The 15,282-nt window shown below is 44.9% G+C and overlaps 1 protein-coding gene across 1 annotated transcript; it reads left to right on the top strand.

Moving 5' to 3' along the window:
* Nucleotides 1-2,957: 2,957 nt before the first annotated feature.
* On the top strand, nucleotides 2,958-14,935 carry LOC148542497 (aquaporin-8-like). Its single transcript, XM_088468461.1, has 5 exons — nucleotides 2,958-3,241; nucleotides 7,299-7,425; nucleotides 11,760-11,971; nucleotides 13,736-13,870; nucleotides 14,893-14,935. The coding sequence occupies exons 1-5, from the start codon at nucleotides 2,958-2,960 to the stop codon at nucleotides 14,933-14,935; spliced, it is 801 nt and encodes a 266-aa protein (XP_088324587.1).
* The last annotated feature ends 347 nt before the right edge of the window (nucleotides 14,936-15,282 follow it).

Below are 15,282 nucleotides of genomic sequence, written 5' to 3'. Positions count from 1 at the left end.
TATCATTCAGATGTTTTTAGAGCCTTTTTAGATTACTTCACTTTTAAAAATTACCTGTTAGGTGTCAAACTGTGAATAAAAACTATTGATCCATACTCATTATTCCAGTTCTGGGATAATGAATAGCACCCTATACTAATTATGCCCATACATGCTGCAATTTTGTTAGCCCATTAGGATGTCATAAAATAAGAGATATGGTAAGAACTTACCTTTGTTATCTCTATTTCTACGAAGTCCATAGGGTTCCACAGGATACCTTGGGGTATAGGCAATGGCTCTGCCGTCGGGCACCACACAGTTAAACTTTTAGTCCCAGGATGCAGAGGGACCTCCTCTCCTATACCCCGCCCCCAGGCCAAGGCACCTTCAGTTACGTAACAAGCCATAGGCCGGAGGAGGAGAAAAAAGAGAGAAGGAAGACTGGAACACACAAGATTCACATTCTCACAGAGAAGGAGATGGAAAACCGGTGACCAGAACTAAACCTATCTGAAGCACAGGAGCAACATGGTGGGAGTCTTGTGGAACCCTATGGACTTCGTAGAAATAGAGACAACAAAGGTAAGTTCTTACCATATCTCTTATTTTCTACTGCAGGGTCCATAGGGTATCCACAGGATACCTCGGGGATGTCCCAAAGCAGTATCTTCAAGGGTGGGGACGCTCCTGTGCAGAAAGGAGAATCCGCCACCCGAAGGAAGCATCCTGAGAGGCAAAGCATAATACCTTACAAAGGTATGGACAGAAGACCACGTGGCCACCTTACAAAGCTGAACAGCCGAGGTGCCACGGCGAGCTGCCCACGAGGGCCCAGAGACCGAGTAGAATGAGCAGTCACAGAGGGTGGCACCTGAATGCCCTCATGAGTGTAAGCCTCAGAGATCACCATGCGAATCCACCTTGCCAATGTCTGTTTGTTGGCAGGCCATCCCTTCCTATGGCAACCGTAGAGGACAAACTTCTGAAGGGAACTGGTATGGTCCATGGAAATACGGAGAGCACGTACCACATCCAATGAGGCCTCACCTGCGGAAAGGTCTGGTGAGTTAAAGGCCGGCACTATAATTTTCTCATTAATTTGGAAACTACACACCACCTTAGGAAGGAAACCAGGGCAAGTCCTAAGAACCGCCTTGTTCCTGTGAAAAAAATCAGAAAGGGAGGGCGACGAGAGAGCCCCCAAATCTGACACCCTTCTAGCTGAAGCAATAGCTAGAAGAAATACAGTCTTCGCTGCAAGCCATTTGAAGTCTACTGAGCCCAGTGGTTCAAATGGAGGTCCTTGGAGAGCCCTAAGGACCACAGCCAAAACCCAAGGAGCCACTGGAGGGACATAGGGAGGCTGAATGCGAAGCCTGCATAAAGGTGCAGATATCAGGAAGCGGAGCAATCCCACGTTGCAACCACACTGACAGTGCAGAAACACGCAACTTCAAGGAGGCGAGGCGGAGACCCCTTTCTATGCCTGCCTGTAGCAAAGCCCGAGCCCTGGATATCCGAAATACCCGGGGATCGTACCCCCTCGGATGACACCATTCGAAGTATGTATGCCACACCCTGTGGTAAAACCTGGCAGAAGCGAGTTTCCGAACTCTGAGCATGGTGTTCACCACAGAGCTGGAGAACCCCTTAGCCCCTAGGAGGGATGTCTCAAGAGCCACGCCGTCAAAGACAGATGACCCATATCCGGGTAAAGGCAAGGACCCTGAGACAACAGGTCCGGACGTTGAGGCAACAGCAACGGAGTGTTGATAGAGAGACTCCGAAGATCTGAGTACCAGTGACTTCTGGGCCAAGCTGGAGCCACCAGCAGGATCATACCCCCTTCTTGCCGGAACTTTTGAAGCACTTGAGGAAGAAGGGAGAACTGAGGAAACAGGTACGCAAACTGGAAGGTCCACCGTACCGACAGAGCGTCTACCAGGAGAGCCTGTGTCTCTTGTTCTGGACCCATACACTAGCAGCTTGCGGTTGAGACCAGCACTTGCTAAAAAAAAGATGGCCACCAGAGAGCTCAGAGGAGGCGGGCCCGGGGGAGGATCGCTGGAACCGCCCGCTTAATACATAGAGAAAACGGCGCTGTGTGCAGTGGGGGGGAAGAGCCTTCAGTGCTGTACAGGGAAAGCGCTCCCCACTGGCATGCATTTAACCTCCTGGATGTTGGCGCGCAACTCCGTGGCATGCCAGCCCCATATCCTGGTGGTTCAGTGGTAGCGCAAGCTCTTGCCTGGCTCCACTTGCAGCCGTCCCCAGGGAGCCCCCAGCCCTGGGGATAAAAACGGACTGTGCATCAGCGAGCGCCTACCACAGACGCCCGCTGCTTACCTTGCTGTCCCCCTGCGTTCCGGCCACAGTCTAGGGCTACCCGGGGGTTCCTACTAGCTGGAACCCCCAAGTGCCCACCGAGTTCCCCGGATCAGTACTGGTGGTCAGCGCCGGCGGTGGTGTCGGAGCGGCAGCACGAACGTCCTCTGGACTGTCCGTGCTGACCGGTCTTGAAGATGTTCAGGGGCTGTCTCAGCAGCCCCCCTGTGCAGTGACCCGACTCTGGCCGGGCACCTACGAAACTGAAGGTGCCTTGACCTGGGGGCAGGGTATAGGAGAGGAGGTCCCGGTGCATCCTGGGACCAAAAGTTTAACTGTGTGGTGCCCGACAGCAGAGCCATCGCCTATACCCCAAGGTATCCTGTGGATACCCTATGGACCCTGCAGTAGAAAAGTAATTAGCCTCAACCATATTGTGTGTATCCACCCAAAAAGACAGCTGATCCAGAACTACATCTGATTATAGTCACCAGATATAGGTTGGGATGGTTGGTTAATCCAGCTGCACAATAATTGCACCTATTATTGCATCTGACTTTGTATGTGGTCATAAAATTGTGCATGTCTATTTTTATTTGTTCACTAATTTTCAACCCATGAGGTCTCACCAGCTGGAGTAAGGTACTCAGATGGCCAAATCTGATCATCATCATGACATCTCTGAGACAGAACTTAGGATCACGAACTCAACATCAAGTGAGGCTCTGACAGCACAGGATAAAGGGAAAGATGAACCTAATATCCTGGAGAAGTATGTCCAGCCATGTGTGGCAGAGCTTCTGGGCTGTATACTGTTCTTCTCCATTGGATGCCTCTCAGTGTTGGTCAATCCACATGGAGCTGGGCCCTTGCTGCCAGCTGTGACACATGGGCTAACACTAGCTGTTGTCATCTCTGTCCTTGGCAATATAAGGCAAGTATTTCAGTACACCAGGCAGCCAGAAGGTCCTATATTTGCAATAAATATATTTAATGTAACAACTTTGTATGTGTCAATAAGTACATTTTCACATCCACACTGTATGGCAGGAGTATTCAAAATGCGGCCCTTCAGCTGCTGTGGGACTACACTTCCCAACATGCCCTACCACATTTTTGCTATTAGGGTTTGCTAAAACTGTGGCAAGGCATGCCGGGATGTGTAGATCCGAAGCGGCTGGAGGACCGCATGTTGAATACGCCATCTGTATGGGATATACATTTAGCTATCAAATAAAATGAAACACTGACTTAGTGCCTTAATAGGGCATTTGGCTATCACAAACCACTACAGCTTCATTGTGCCATGGCAAGTTTGTGTATATTGAGGGCCTGGATCACAAGGATCGCAGTTGCATAGACCCACGCAATTGGTCAATTAATTCGCATTGCGCATGCATCGCAGTGCGCAATCTACCAATTGCGATGGGAAATGCATTTGCAGAGGCTACGCAGACCCCGAGCACAGTGATTGACAGGAAGTGCCATTTGTGGGTGATGATGGAGGAGTGGTCGGGCGAATACAGGCATGCCAGTGCGTTGGGATGGCGTTGCAGGGGCGTGCATAAATTATCCATTGCAATTCCATACGCAACCTAAGGCCTCATAGCGTGACCTGAAGTTCCTGAGTGAGGTCTGACCTGCCTTAACTGTGCGTGTGAGTCCGATGTTACTGATTATTTCGCTATGTTGCCCAAGTATACAGATGTGTGTAAGGGGAAGTGGGCATCCTTATGGTACGCTGTGAATGCAATGCGAGTGCAAACATTTGCATTTCACCACTAATTTTAGCAACTGAGGTGCGTGCGTTCTAGCAGAATAGTGATCCTTGCTGAATCAGGCCCTGTGTCTGGTACTATATTGGAAGGATGTGGCTATATTAATTCGCAAGACAGTTTATTGGGAGATTAGATGTTTTGTGAATAGTTTTGGAAAATGTTGTTTTGAGCAGCACTCTAGAATCCCATTTCACAGTTCACTCTAGTGAATGACATCTGATCTTCTAGCTTCACTTTCACTGCACCTCATGTAACATCAGCAAGCTGTGCAGTCTTCCTCACTGTAGCTTGTGCTAAGTAAGCATGATTCAACATAGCTGGCAGTGAGGACAATTTTAAAGATGAGGTCTGGCATTGATAGGTTGTTGGGGGGCTCCTACAGTCCTGTAAATAAATAACTGTGCATTGCATGGTTAGCAGATTGTCATAGCTCTAGCAATACTACAGGAAGGTATACTTATTTACTAACAGTTATTTATATAGCGCACACATATTGGGCAGCACTCTACAGAGAATATTTATTCATTCACATCAAGCCAAGTACTGAATATATTCCATTTTGATAAGCGCCTGGATCATATATATATATATATATATACTTGTATAGGTGTAATTATAATTAAGTTTTTTTTTTTACAGTGGTCTTTAATTTCATAACTAACTGAGAAACCATGCCTGTGTCAGAACATCAGCTTCCAATATGATTTATATACCTCAATTACAATCTTTTTTTCCCTTTTGTTTTGTTAGTTACCGCTGTTTATGTAAATTCATTTAGAATATTTCAGACAATAATTACTGCCCTGTAGCATTTAATAACAAATATTAAATGTTTGCCTGAAAGAGTAAGTTTTCCAGTGATCAATACAGTATATTTAACTTATTTGGGTGTTGTGCATGACTTTTTACTTTAAATGGTGCTTGTATAGCCAGGAGCAGATCGGGGGGAGGGGACGACACGATCAGTGTGATCACTCCCCCCCACAGGCAGAGGAAAGGAGACTCCTGTTGCTGCTCAGCGGCAGCAGTCTCCCTGGGGTTGAGTATGGGATGCCAGCGTTCGGGATACCAGCGGTCAGAATCCGGACGCCGTCATCCTGACTAGGTTACCATCCCGACGGCTGTAGGTAAGTATCCTAACCTAACCCATAACCCTCCCTCCCCAGTGCCTAAACCTAACCTCCCCCTTAGTGTCTAACCCTAACCCTCCTCCTAGTGCCTAAACCTAACCCACCCCCCAACCCTACTTACCTTCGGGATTCCGGCGGTCAGGGTGGCGGCGCCGGTATTCCAATAAGTGTCGGGATTCCAGCATCGGCATTCTGACTGCCAGAATCAACGCTGTCAGGGTATTGAACGTATCCCGTCTCCCTGGTCTCACTGCAGCACAGCAGCGTGTGATGGGCTGATGACAGAAAAGAGGGGGGAGGGGCAGCATCGGACCCGGCCCCCTCCAACAAGCCTGGGCATCTCAATGCAAATATTGGCAGCTGTGATATTTGCATATTTTTGCACAACCGCTACGTACTGGATCACAGTCGCACATGCCTTAGTGACCACCTCTGAATCAGACCCTTAAGGCAGATATCCACTACACGATATAAATGAACAATTACGATAATGACATCGTTATCATTCATTAATCGTGCTGTGAATATGCCGGCAACGACCAGCGATGCGCGCTCCCGCTGGTCGTTGTCAGCATCTGTCATTACCTGAACCTGCTGTCCAACTTGACGATATTGTCAGGTTGTGCAGGTTCAAGGATGAGGGAGGGTGCCCGCACTGAACGATATATCATTCAGTGTGGGATCAATATCCCCAGCACAATATAGTGAACTATTGAACGATAACAATGTCGTTATCGTTCATTAGTCGTGTAGTGGATATGCGCCTTTAGTCTCATTTTGTACATAAGTTCTTCCCTGGGGCCTGATTCAGAGGTGGACGCTAATGCAGTAGCTACTGTACTGTGAATTTATGCTAATGCCGCAGTCGATGGGTTGTCTACTGAGATGCCCACTGGCTACAGCTGTAATCCGCTGCAGTGCACAAATAGACGCACCATTGAGCGAACATCGGCCGCACGATCAGACATTATAGCATCCCTATGGTTGCTCAGAATGTCCAATAGTACATGTGTCACTGGATCTGCATCCAGTCCCTGACACCAACACACCCCAGATACGACCACTGACTTGCCTGCCGATGAAAGCCACCTCCCCAGTCACCACCAGAGACGCCTATCAGAATTGCATGGATCTCCATGCAATTACGATATGTGTCCCTCAGCAGTAACCATCTGGACACATGCACTGATTTAAAACATTGGGTGCTTGCATCCACCTGTAGATCAGGCTCCCAGTCACCTCTACCAAGTACTAATCCTTGAACTTTTATTATACATTTACAGATAAAGGGGGAAATGTGTCAAACTTTTTAAAGAGGACAGGCAGAGAAGTTGCCCATAGCAACCAATCAGATTCTACCTATCATTTTATAGATGAATGATAGCTAGAAGGTGATTGGTTGCTATGGGTAACACCTCCATTTGCCCTCTCTAGAGGGATTGATACCTCTCCCTCTAACCCAGGGGTTCCCAAACTTTTTTAAATTATGGCGCCCTAGCGTATCAGCATTGTTTTCACGGCACCCCGAAGCCAATAGTTTGTTATTGAGAAATTCAGAAAAAAATGTAGTAAAGTGAAGTAAATTCTGCTTACCTGTCATCGTTAGGTTTAGTTATGTGATAGGGACAGATTTGCGCTTCTGCTTGTCCACATGTTTATATTACATTGACCATAAAGAATTTGACTTGGTGCTGGACCACCAACCTGAGGCACCCCTGCAAGTGTCCCGAGGCACCCAAGGGTGCCACGGCACACAGTTTCGGAACCACTGCTCTAACCCCTTACCAGCTTATCCCTAGCTCAGTCACATTACGCTTCCACATGTCTTTGCTTGTTCCAGGATCTATCTAATATGACTTAATGTCACACATGAATATGTGAGCCACAGATCACTCACCTCACATCTAAAACATATAATGTGTGTCAGGGATGAGGGGCTAAATCACTTCATTTAAACATTAGATTGTGTCATCTTTACACGTTTTGCCAATTAATACAATTAAGAAGGAAATACAAACTGAGATCAGAAACATAGCTTTTATGATTTTATGATTTATTGTAATCTAGACTTTCTTGTCTCTAGTGGTGGACACTTCAATCCTGCTGTCACCCTGGCAGTGGTCATCTCTGGTGGCCTAACGCCCATTTTGCTCATACCCTATTGGGTGTGCCAACTATCTGGGGGAATGCTGGGAGCTCTAATAGCTAAGGTAGGTACAATGCCAATGACACGCATGAGGAAGAAGAGACTTATCTGGGCTGTACTGTCGGTTACTGTGCAGTGCTTTCCTATGTCACCTATCACTCTTAACTATTTTCACTTAAAACTCTCCCAACGTTTTAAAATAGTGTCCTTATTCAGATCCATTTTTATTGTGTAAACATTTGCATTTCTGTATTGAACATGAGCATCACTGTATTTCTGCTTATAGATTTGAGTGTCTTTGTCTTGCGACCCTTTATAGCTGGAGATGTGGAACAGAGGCCAGCAAGCATAAGCTGAGTACAGTAAGGGCGTGTTAATGATGTTATTGTAACACACGGTTTTGGAATTGCAACATAAGGAGATTTGGACCCATTTCCAGATATGCTAGGAGTAATTTCTAGCCATTTCTGATTTGTTGTCTGCATATTGACCCTTCCTGCTGATAGTATACTTCATTCATGAGCATTGCAGCTATATTATATTAAGTTGAAGCCATCTATTCGGGTTTCCTATTGGTGAGTTGGATACTGCAGGAAATAGAATTTATATTGGAAATATAAACAATGGATGTGGGAGTGTTTGTATATAATAATTTTCAGGTAAATCACTGTCTTCTCTTGTGTATAGGAAACATCATTAGATTACATTGTGTACATATAAGGTAATATGACTTTTGCATTTATAACTAATACTTTCAAGTCGAATCTCTATACTATTTGGCATAAGAATAGACATTTGTAAACCTGACATAGAAATACTGGTGTGTTTTAAGTTGGACATATCTTCAGATACATACAACTTTGCATACACAAGTCTGCAATTTGTTTAACAGAAGTTTTACAGTTATATTTGGGGCACAAAGGGTCAAATATCAATCAGGCCTAATGAAGGTAGCTATTTTGTAACCTGAACCATTATTTGTGGGAATGCATCCTGCCAATTTGCAAGTGACTCACTGATGTCAGTGATTCGCCCTGAACTCATGACTTACATTACCAAATGGCTCAGCTGTGCGCTCAAGTACACTTTAGACACAGTGGGCAACGTATTCTGAAATGTGGCATTTATTATAAAGCTCTTAACCAATGACCATAAACCTTCCATTTGCTTTCATTTTGACATTGCTAACCATGGGGTATATTTACTTTGTATCGGTTTTGGGATTTGAAGCGGATTGTCGGCTGGTTTGCAATTAGCTGATTTACTAAAGCCAAATCCGATGAGAATCTGCTGAAAATGCAGACTTTAGAACACTGGCTAGCCATTAATATTTTTTAACTAGAAGAATAGAAACCCTGGATTTATTATGCAGCGGGTTTAAAACCCGACACAAAGCTGACGGCAAACCGCCCAAATAGTAAACCTGCTTCTGGCAGACGAGTTGGTGTGAAGCACTGCACAGACCACTATGATAGAAATAAGAGAAGGAATGGAAAATAAAGGGGGAAATGGTTGTGCAGCCCACCCCCTCCTTCATATGCTAATAACCAGCACTAGACTGAACCAGCTGGGGCATATCACTGGTCAGCCCACGGCTGGTTGTCTTAGGGTAGTGGCGACCTATTTTTTGTAGTGGTCCATAGGGATACCAGCCCTGGCTGGAAGGGGGACTCTACACTCTTATAATGTCAGCTGCCCCAGCTGGTTCAGCCTATTACTGGTTATTGGAAAATAGTGAGGACCCCACACTATTTTTCAATACCAGTCTAGGCTCAGAGGCCCGGGGCTATTTAATGATTTGGGTAGGGGATTGATAGATTGATGGCGGATTCTCAGCAGATTTGCGGTAGGATAGGAGCTTAAAATCCGTTTTCTGTTGACTGTAATCAACTGTCAATGCCTGAAGGTCTGCAAATGACAGCAAACCCAATGCTTATTACATTTATTACTGTGTGTTAAAAGCCAAAAATATATTTTTTTAAATTACATGTTCATTCCACTTTAAAATCTGAGTACAAGGGATTATTCTTTTTTTCAGAAGCACTAGACGCAAGAAAATATGAAAAATAATTGTATTCTATTCATAAATTTGAAAGTGATTAATTAATGATGAACACTTAGCCAGTCATAAGATCAGTTAAAGTATTATGGACCTCATTCAGAGTCGGTCGAAGCGGCCGCACGGTCGTACGGGAAAAGGGGCCGGATATGCAAATGATTCCCTCGCAAGTTGCATCCCTAAGTTCGGATTGGTAGCTGGCCAACCAAGGGGAGGAAGCGGTCGGAATTAAAAAAAATACGCCCCCTTCTCGTACGCATTGCACGTCATCTCCGGGCATATAAGGATTAATCGAGACCATCGGGAACCAACGGAACTGGTCGTAGAGCTTAAGGTTGACCATACCCTCTCTTAAGCTCTACGATCATGTCAGTGTAAAAACCTCCCATGTCACATGTGCCATGACGCTACTTTGTTAATTATGCACTCCCATAAACCGTATGTACTCCCATAAAACGCTGTTCGCATAATTAGGCACGCCTGCGTTCGGATCTCCACTCCCCCGTTTTCAAGCACCTTCCCCTGTTACCACCCACAAATGCCTCATTCTGTCACTCAAACTACCGACCTGGCTGTGTTCAAGGAGAGAGAAATTTCTGATCGTAGCAGCTAGTTTGCGCACGCGCATTACGAACTTTACGCATGTGAAGTATAGCGAACATCGGTGGCGTACGACCGTGCGGCCGCTTCGACCGACTCTGAATGAGGTCCTATATGTGTGATATACACTTACAGTAAACTGACATAAAATATCCCATGTAATGAATGCTTATCTGAATTTGCCATTGGCACAAAAGAACAAACACATCAATATCCACTGGTATGTATGAGAGGGAAGCATAGAAGGAATACAAATGCAAGTCCACATGTTACCACCTGATGGCAATGCAGAGCTCTTGCATTCAAAATGTACTGTACAGTATAGTTTAAAGCTGCACTAAATTTAACCTGCATAAACATTTTTACTAAGGTATCCCCGGGCCGTTCCCTAGTTAAGGTGGGTACACACCTGACAGATATATCTGCAGATCGAGTGATCTCCAGATACATCTGCAGGTGATGGTCGTTCATAATACACTGAACTCTCATTATCTGCTTGTGTCCTCGAGTCCCGGCAGCCGGTGGGCGTGACCCGCCCCCCTCCTCGCGGCTGCCACTGTGTGTGTACGAGCGATCGGCTGATCGCCCGTACACACTTGCCGATGAACAGATATGTCTGTAGACATATCTGTCCATCGGCTGTGCAGCACAGCCAATGCGATATGTCGGTGAACGACGATGTTCACCGACATATCACGGGTATACATTGGCCGACGGGCAGCAGATATATTGGCTGATCATTTGATCGGCCAATATATCTGTCAGTGTGTAACCAGCATTAGATCTCTGAGGTGTGGTACATGCAGTTCTCTAATGCAAATAAGCTACGCCTAGGGTTGACCATCGACGGCTCTGCCATCGGGTTGGGTATGGAATCCCACCGGTCAGAATGCCTACAGTAAGAATACCGACAGCAGCATCCTGACGGTCAAAATCCTGATGGATTGTTTGTAAGCATTTTAACCCAAATGTTAACCCTTACCCGAACTCTAACCCACCCCCTCCCACAGTCTAACCCTAACCATCCTGTCCTACAGCCTAACCCTAATGCTCCTTTCCTGCAGCCTAACTCTAACACTTCCCCTAGTGCCTAAACCTAACCCTAATAATTACCGTTGGAATCTGTCAGGATTGAGACCGTCGGTATTCTGGTGGTCAGGATCCTGACTACATCCCCTGTCATCAATAGTAGATGGTTTTAAACATTTCAACCATGCACACGGTGCCTATGCATGTGCGGACCGTGGCGACAACACTAACCATCGAGTTTTCATCATCTATGTTCACTATCATCAGTGGCCTACCATCATTGGTGAAACTAGTCACCATCGATGGTCGCTGTGGAGGATTTTACCTGGGGGCTGCAACGGTCACACAAGGTCATGACCCCAAAATGTCATTCAAGAGGGGGCATGTATTTGCAGGCATGAGGCCAAGGCCCTTTTGTGAGCAGGCACATTCTCTGTGCGAGTAAGCAGACCGCAGATAAGGGATGAAAGGGTGAGTAGGTGCATTAGGTGACACCAACTTCAGTGACGCCTCTGTCACACCTATGTACATATTATTTATATATTATATAATGTATTAACATCAAAAATTTGTTCCTCTGATAGTTCTCGTAATTACCTTTGGATTTCGTCCCCTGTTCTGCCTCCTGAGATTGCTTGTTCCCCACAGTAATGTGATACATATTTTCTTGCCCACAATTTCTGTGATTGTTTGCCCTGTGTTTCTTCAAGGGACTGGCAGACGATCTATCATTTGTGAATCGCAGCGGAGCAGCCTGCATGGTGGACAGTGAAACGTCTGTAGCCAAAGCAGTCGGAGTAGAAATAGTCTTCAGTTTCTTCTTGGTATTTGCTGTAGTGATGGGAGCGGTGGACGAGCGAAGCAGGACCTCCCTGGCTCCATACTCTATTGGTTTTACTGTTGTAACTGGAATTATAGCAGGGTGAGAGTCTCAAAAATTTTAAACCCATTGATACAAAGTTCATTGGTATTATATCCCATATGTTGAACAATAACACTTTGGGGCCAATTCAAACACAAGGTCCCGATAGTAGCATCACGTTATGTTACCACGTGACGATTAGGTAATAATCTCTGCTCATTTTTGCTATTACTTCATATGGGTGCAAGTAATAATTAGCGTTGTTTTCATCACCGTAATTGGCAGCAATGTGCACAGAAACATTACAGCTAAATGAATCGGTCCCAATGTGTCAAATCAAAAAACTTCCCTACAAGTTGTCTGGGTTTCAAAATCTGCTATATTGATACCATCTTTAAACTATCACTTCTAGTTTATCACTTCGAGAGGGGGGAGGGAGCAGGTACAGTTTACCCGGGCCCGGGCTTGCTAGAGGGGCCCGGCAGGGCCCGGGTCCAGCGTCGCCCCCCCCCCCCTCCCTCACAGCAGCTCAGCACACAGCTTGTGCTGGGCTGCTATGTGAGACTGCTCGCGGCTGCTGCAGCAGCCGAAGCAGTATCCTATGGCTGTGGGGGGGCGATCACACTGATCACGCCCCCCCTGCTTAGCACTGGGCTGGGGGGCTTACAGTGCCCCCCTCCCCAGCGCTGAAAATATTATTTCTTTTTTTTTTCAAGGTGGCATGGCCACGCCTCCTGCGATTAGGCCACACCCCTCCCATTACCCGGGCTCGGCCAGTCTCTCAACGGCCCTGGGCATTATAGGTAAGCGCTTAGAACGCTGAGCAACTGTTGAAGTTCTCGATGATTGTTGGCAGAGGGTAAATTGTGACCTTAATTTTTAGCCAAAAATGCTGTAATGAATGTTACACATTCCCAAATATGTTAGTTTTCTATATTTTATTCTGGTCAGTTGTCGTACAATTTAAGTGGGACTAGGTTATCAAATGACCCAGGATCTGCCTTTACAATCAAACTCTTCATTTTGTTACTTGCTTCTACACTATGTAGACAAAAGTGAATAACAAAGTTTTATTGACGTCAGTACTCTGTAAGTCCACCACGTGCAGTGATTATTGCAGACCCCCTTCTTGGCAAACTGTCCACAAGTTTCTGGACAAAAGCAGGCGGTATGTTTTGCCATCCCGCCTTAAGTACAGTGACCAACTGTGACACTGAAGGTCTAGTTGGCCTAGAATGCACCCGTTGCTCCAATTCGTTCTCAATAGAGTTAAGATCTGGACTCTGAGCTGGCTAGTCCAATCGGGTTACCAAATTTTCTGTATACCAGTCCAGCGTCGCTCTGGAAACATGACGGGTGGCATTGTCGTCCTGATAAAAACATTTGTTGTTTACGTAGACTGCAAGTGCATGGGCCTCCCTACGAAGTGTTCTTGTCGAAACCGCCACATTAGTAGCCATTTGGAAGTTGTGTGCAATGGTATGCATGGTATGCATTTCGCTTGCGCGGGGGTGTCCAATCACTTTTGTCTACATAGTGTACCTCAGACAATAAACAATTGCAAATGACACCAATATAAGGATATTTTTGTTTATTGAAACTATACAGTTGTTAGAATTAAACATTTAAAAAATATAAACTTTTTTTTTTCTTTAACGCCCCAAAGCATTGTGCCTGAAACATGGGGTCTGGACTGTGGTGCCAAACCCTAGCAAAGTCTCTGCCTCTGAGAGAAATTTATTCCATAGGGGAATAGAGGTGTGGTCTATTGAATGGCCCCTGGAATGTATGGTTTTCATCTCACAGTGTCCTCCTTTCTTGCAGAGGCTCCATATCAGGGTCCTGTTTGAATCCTGCCCGGGCTCTGGGCCCAGCAGTAGTTGCCAGTTATTGGGACTACCACTGGGTGTACTGGGTGGGACCTGTATCTGGGGCGATCTTAGTGTCTCTTATATACAGGTAAGTAGTAAAGTCACTAGCCTATCATTTTCAATATAGTCAAGGTAGTAATATTGTTATTTCCATTTGTGTATTGATTTGCTAATGCAATCTATGGATCAGTAACATGAAATGGAACTTGCATGATTTACAAAATAAGTGTAAATTTTCCTCTGTGATTCTTATCTTGATACATTGTAATATTACATATACAGTAATAAAAGAGAGACCCTATAGCATACTGTATAATACACTATTTCTGATTTGTTATACATCTTCACTTACATGTATCTCCTGTGCGCTTTCTTTCCCACTGCTCATGTGTACATATAATACACAATTGCAGTATCTGGCTGATCAGGGTAGCTGCCTCTATTATGTATAGGGGATATTGTACTTGAGCCAACAGATAGTAGATTCAATGGTGTAAATTATCCATCAGTGTAATGGAGCATACACACGGTCAGATTTGTCAGATGAACGATTGAACGATCTGAACGATTTGATGAACGATTTGACCAACGATTTGAACTATGAACGATTTTTGACTGCATTAAAATGAATGGAATCATCCAAATCTGACTGCAAACACATCAGATGTCAGATATCGATATCTGAATATCATTAACGCGCACCGTTCATCGTTCAGACATGTCAGATTTTCCTTCAGATATGAACGATTTTTTTAATCGTTATCGTTCAGATCTGAAGAAAAATCTGAATGTGTGTATGCACCATAAGGGGTCTGTATTGTGGACTAAATCACCGACTCAATAATATCCACTAATGAGGAATTATCAGTAATTACCATTTTATACATTACAGTTTACCTGTTTACTGAATACAGTGAACTTAACCATATTGTAGGCTGAAGCAATTCATGAGAATGCAACCAATCGATTTACTAGGAGCTACTGGCAGCACTAAATCCTCAAAGTTCAGTCCACAAACTGGCTAATTCCACTGTATTTACTGTAGCTGACAGGTCTTCTTTAATTCACGAAAATTGTTATATATATATCCAACCATGTTTTGTATTGTAGGTTTCTACTGGCAGCGAGGACCCATCGATTATTCTTGAAATAATGAATGAAGCACAGTTACGTGATCAGGTTAACCTGAAATTAACACCATGCCTCTGAAGGTGCAGAACATGGTCTGTGGATACAGAATGTATTACATTGATCCATTTTGCACTGAGATGATAACAGAAATGTATAATACAATTAGAAAAAAGTCAATAATACATTGACTAATATTTGTGTACAATCTGCACACAGAAGTTCCCATTTGTTTTTCTTTTTGTGTTTTCTTAATATTATTATTACTAATATTATTGTAACTCCTGTACCATCAATGTATTGACGTCTTAATGCAGTGCCTCCCAAGTCGCATTCTCTCTTCCACTGTGATTCCTAGCAGTGCAGAAGGGG

This window comes from Taudactylus pleione, unplaced genomic scaffold (genome assembly GCF_031769625.1).
Source record: "Taudactylus pleione unplaced genomic scaffold, aTauple2 ptg000012l, whole genome shotgun sequence".
NCBI lineage: Eukaryota > Metazoa > Chordata > Amphibia > Anura > Myobatrachidae > Taudactylus > Taudactylus pleione.
The sequence above is the reverse complement of the archived record's forward strand: the minus strand, read 5'-3'. Positions and strand labels throughout refer to the sequence as shown.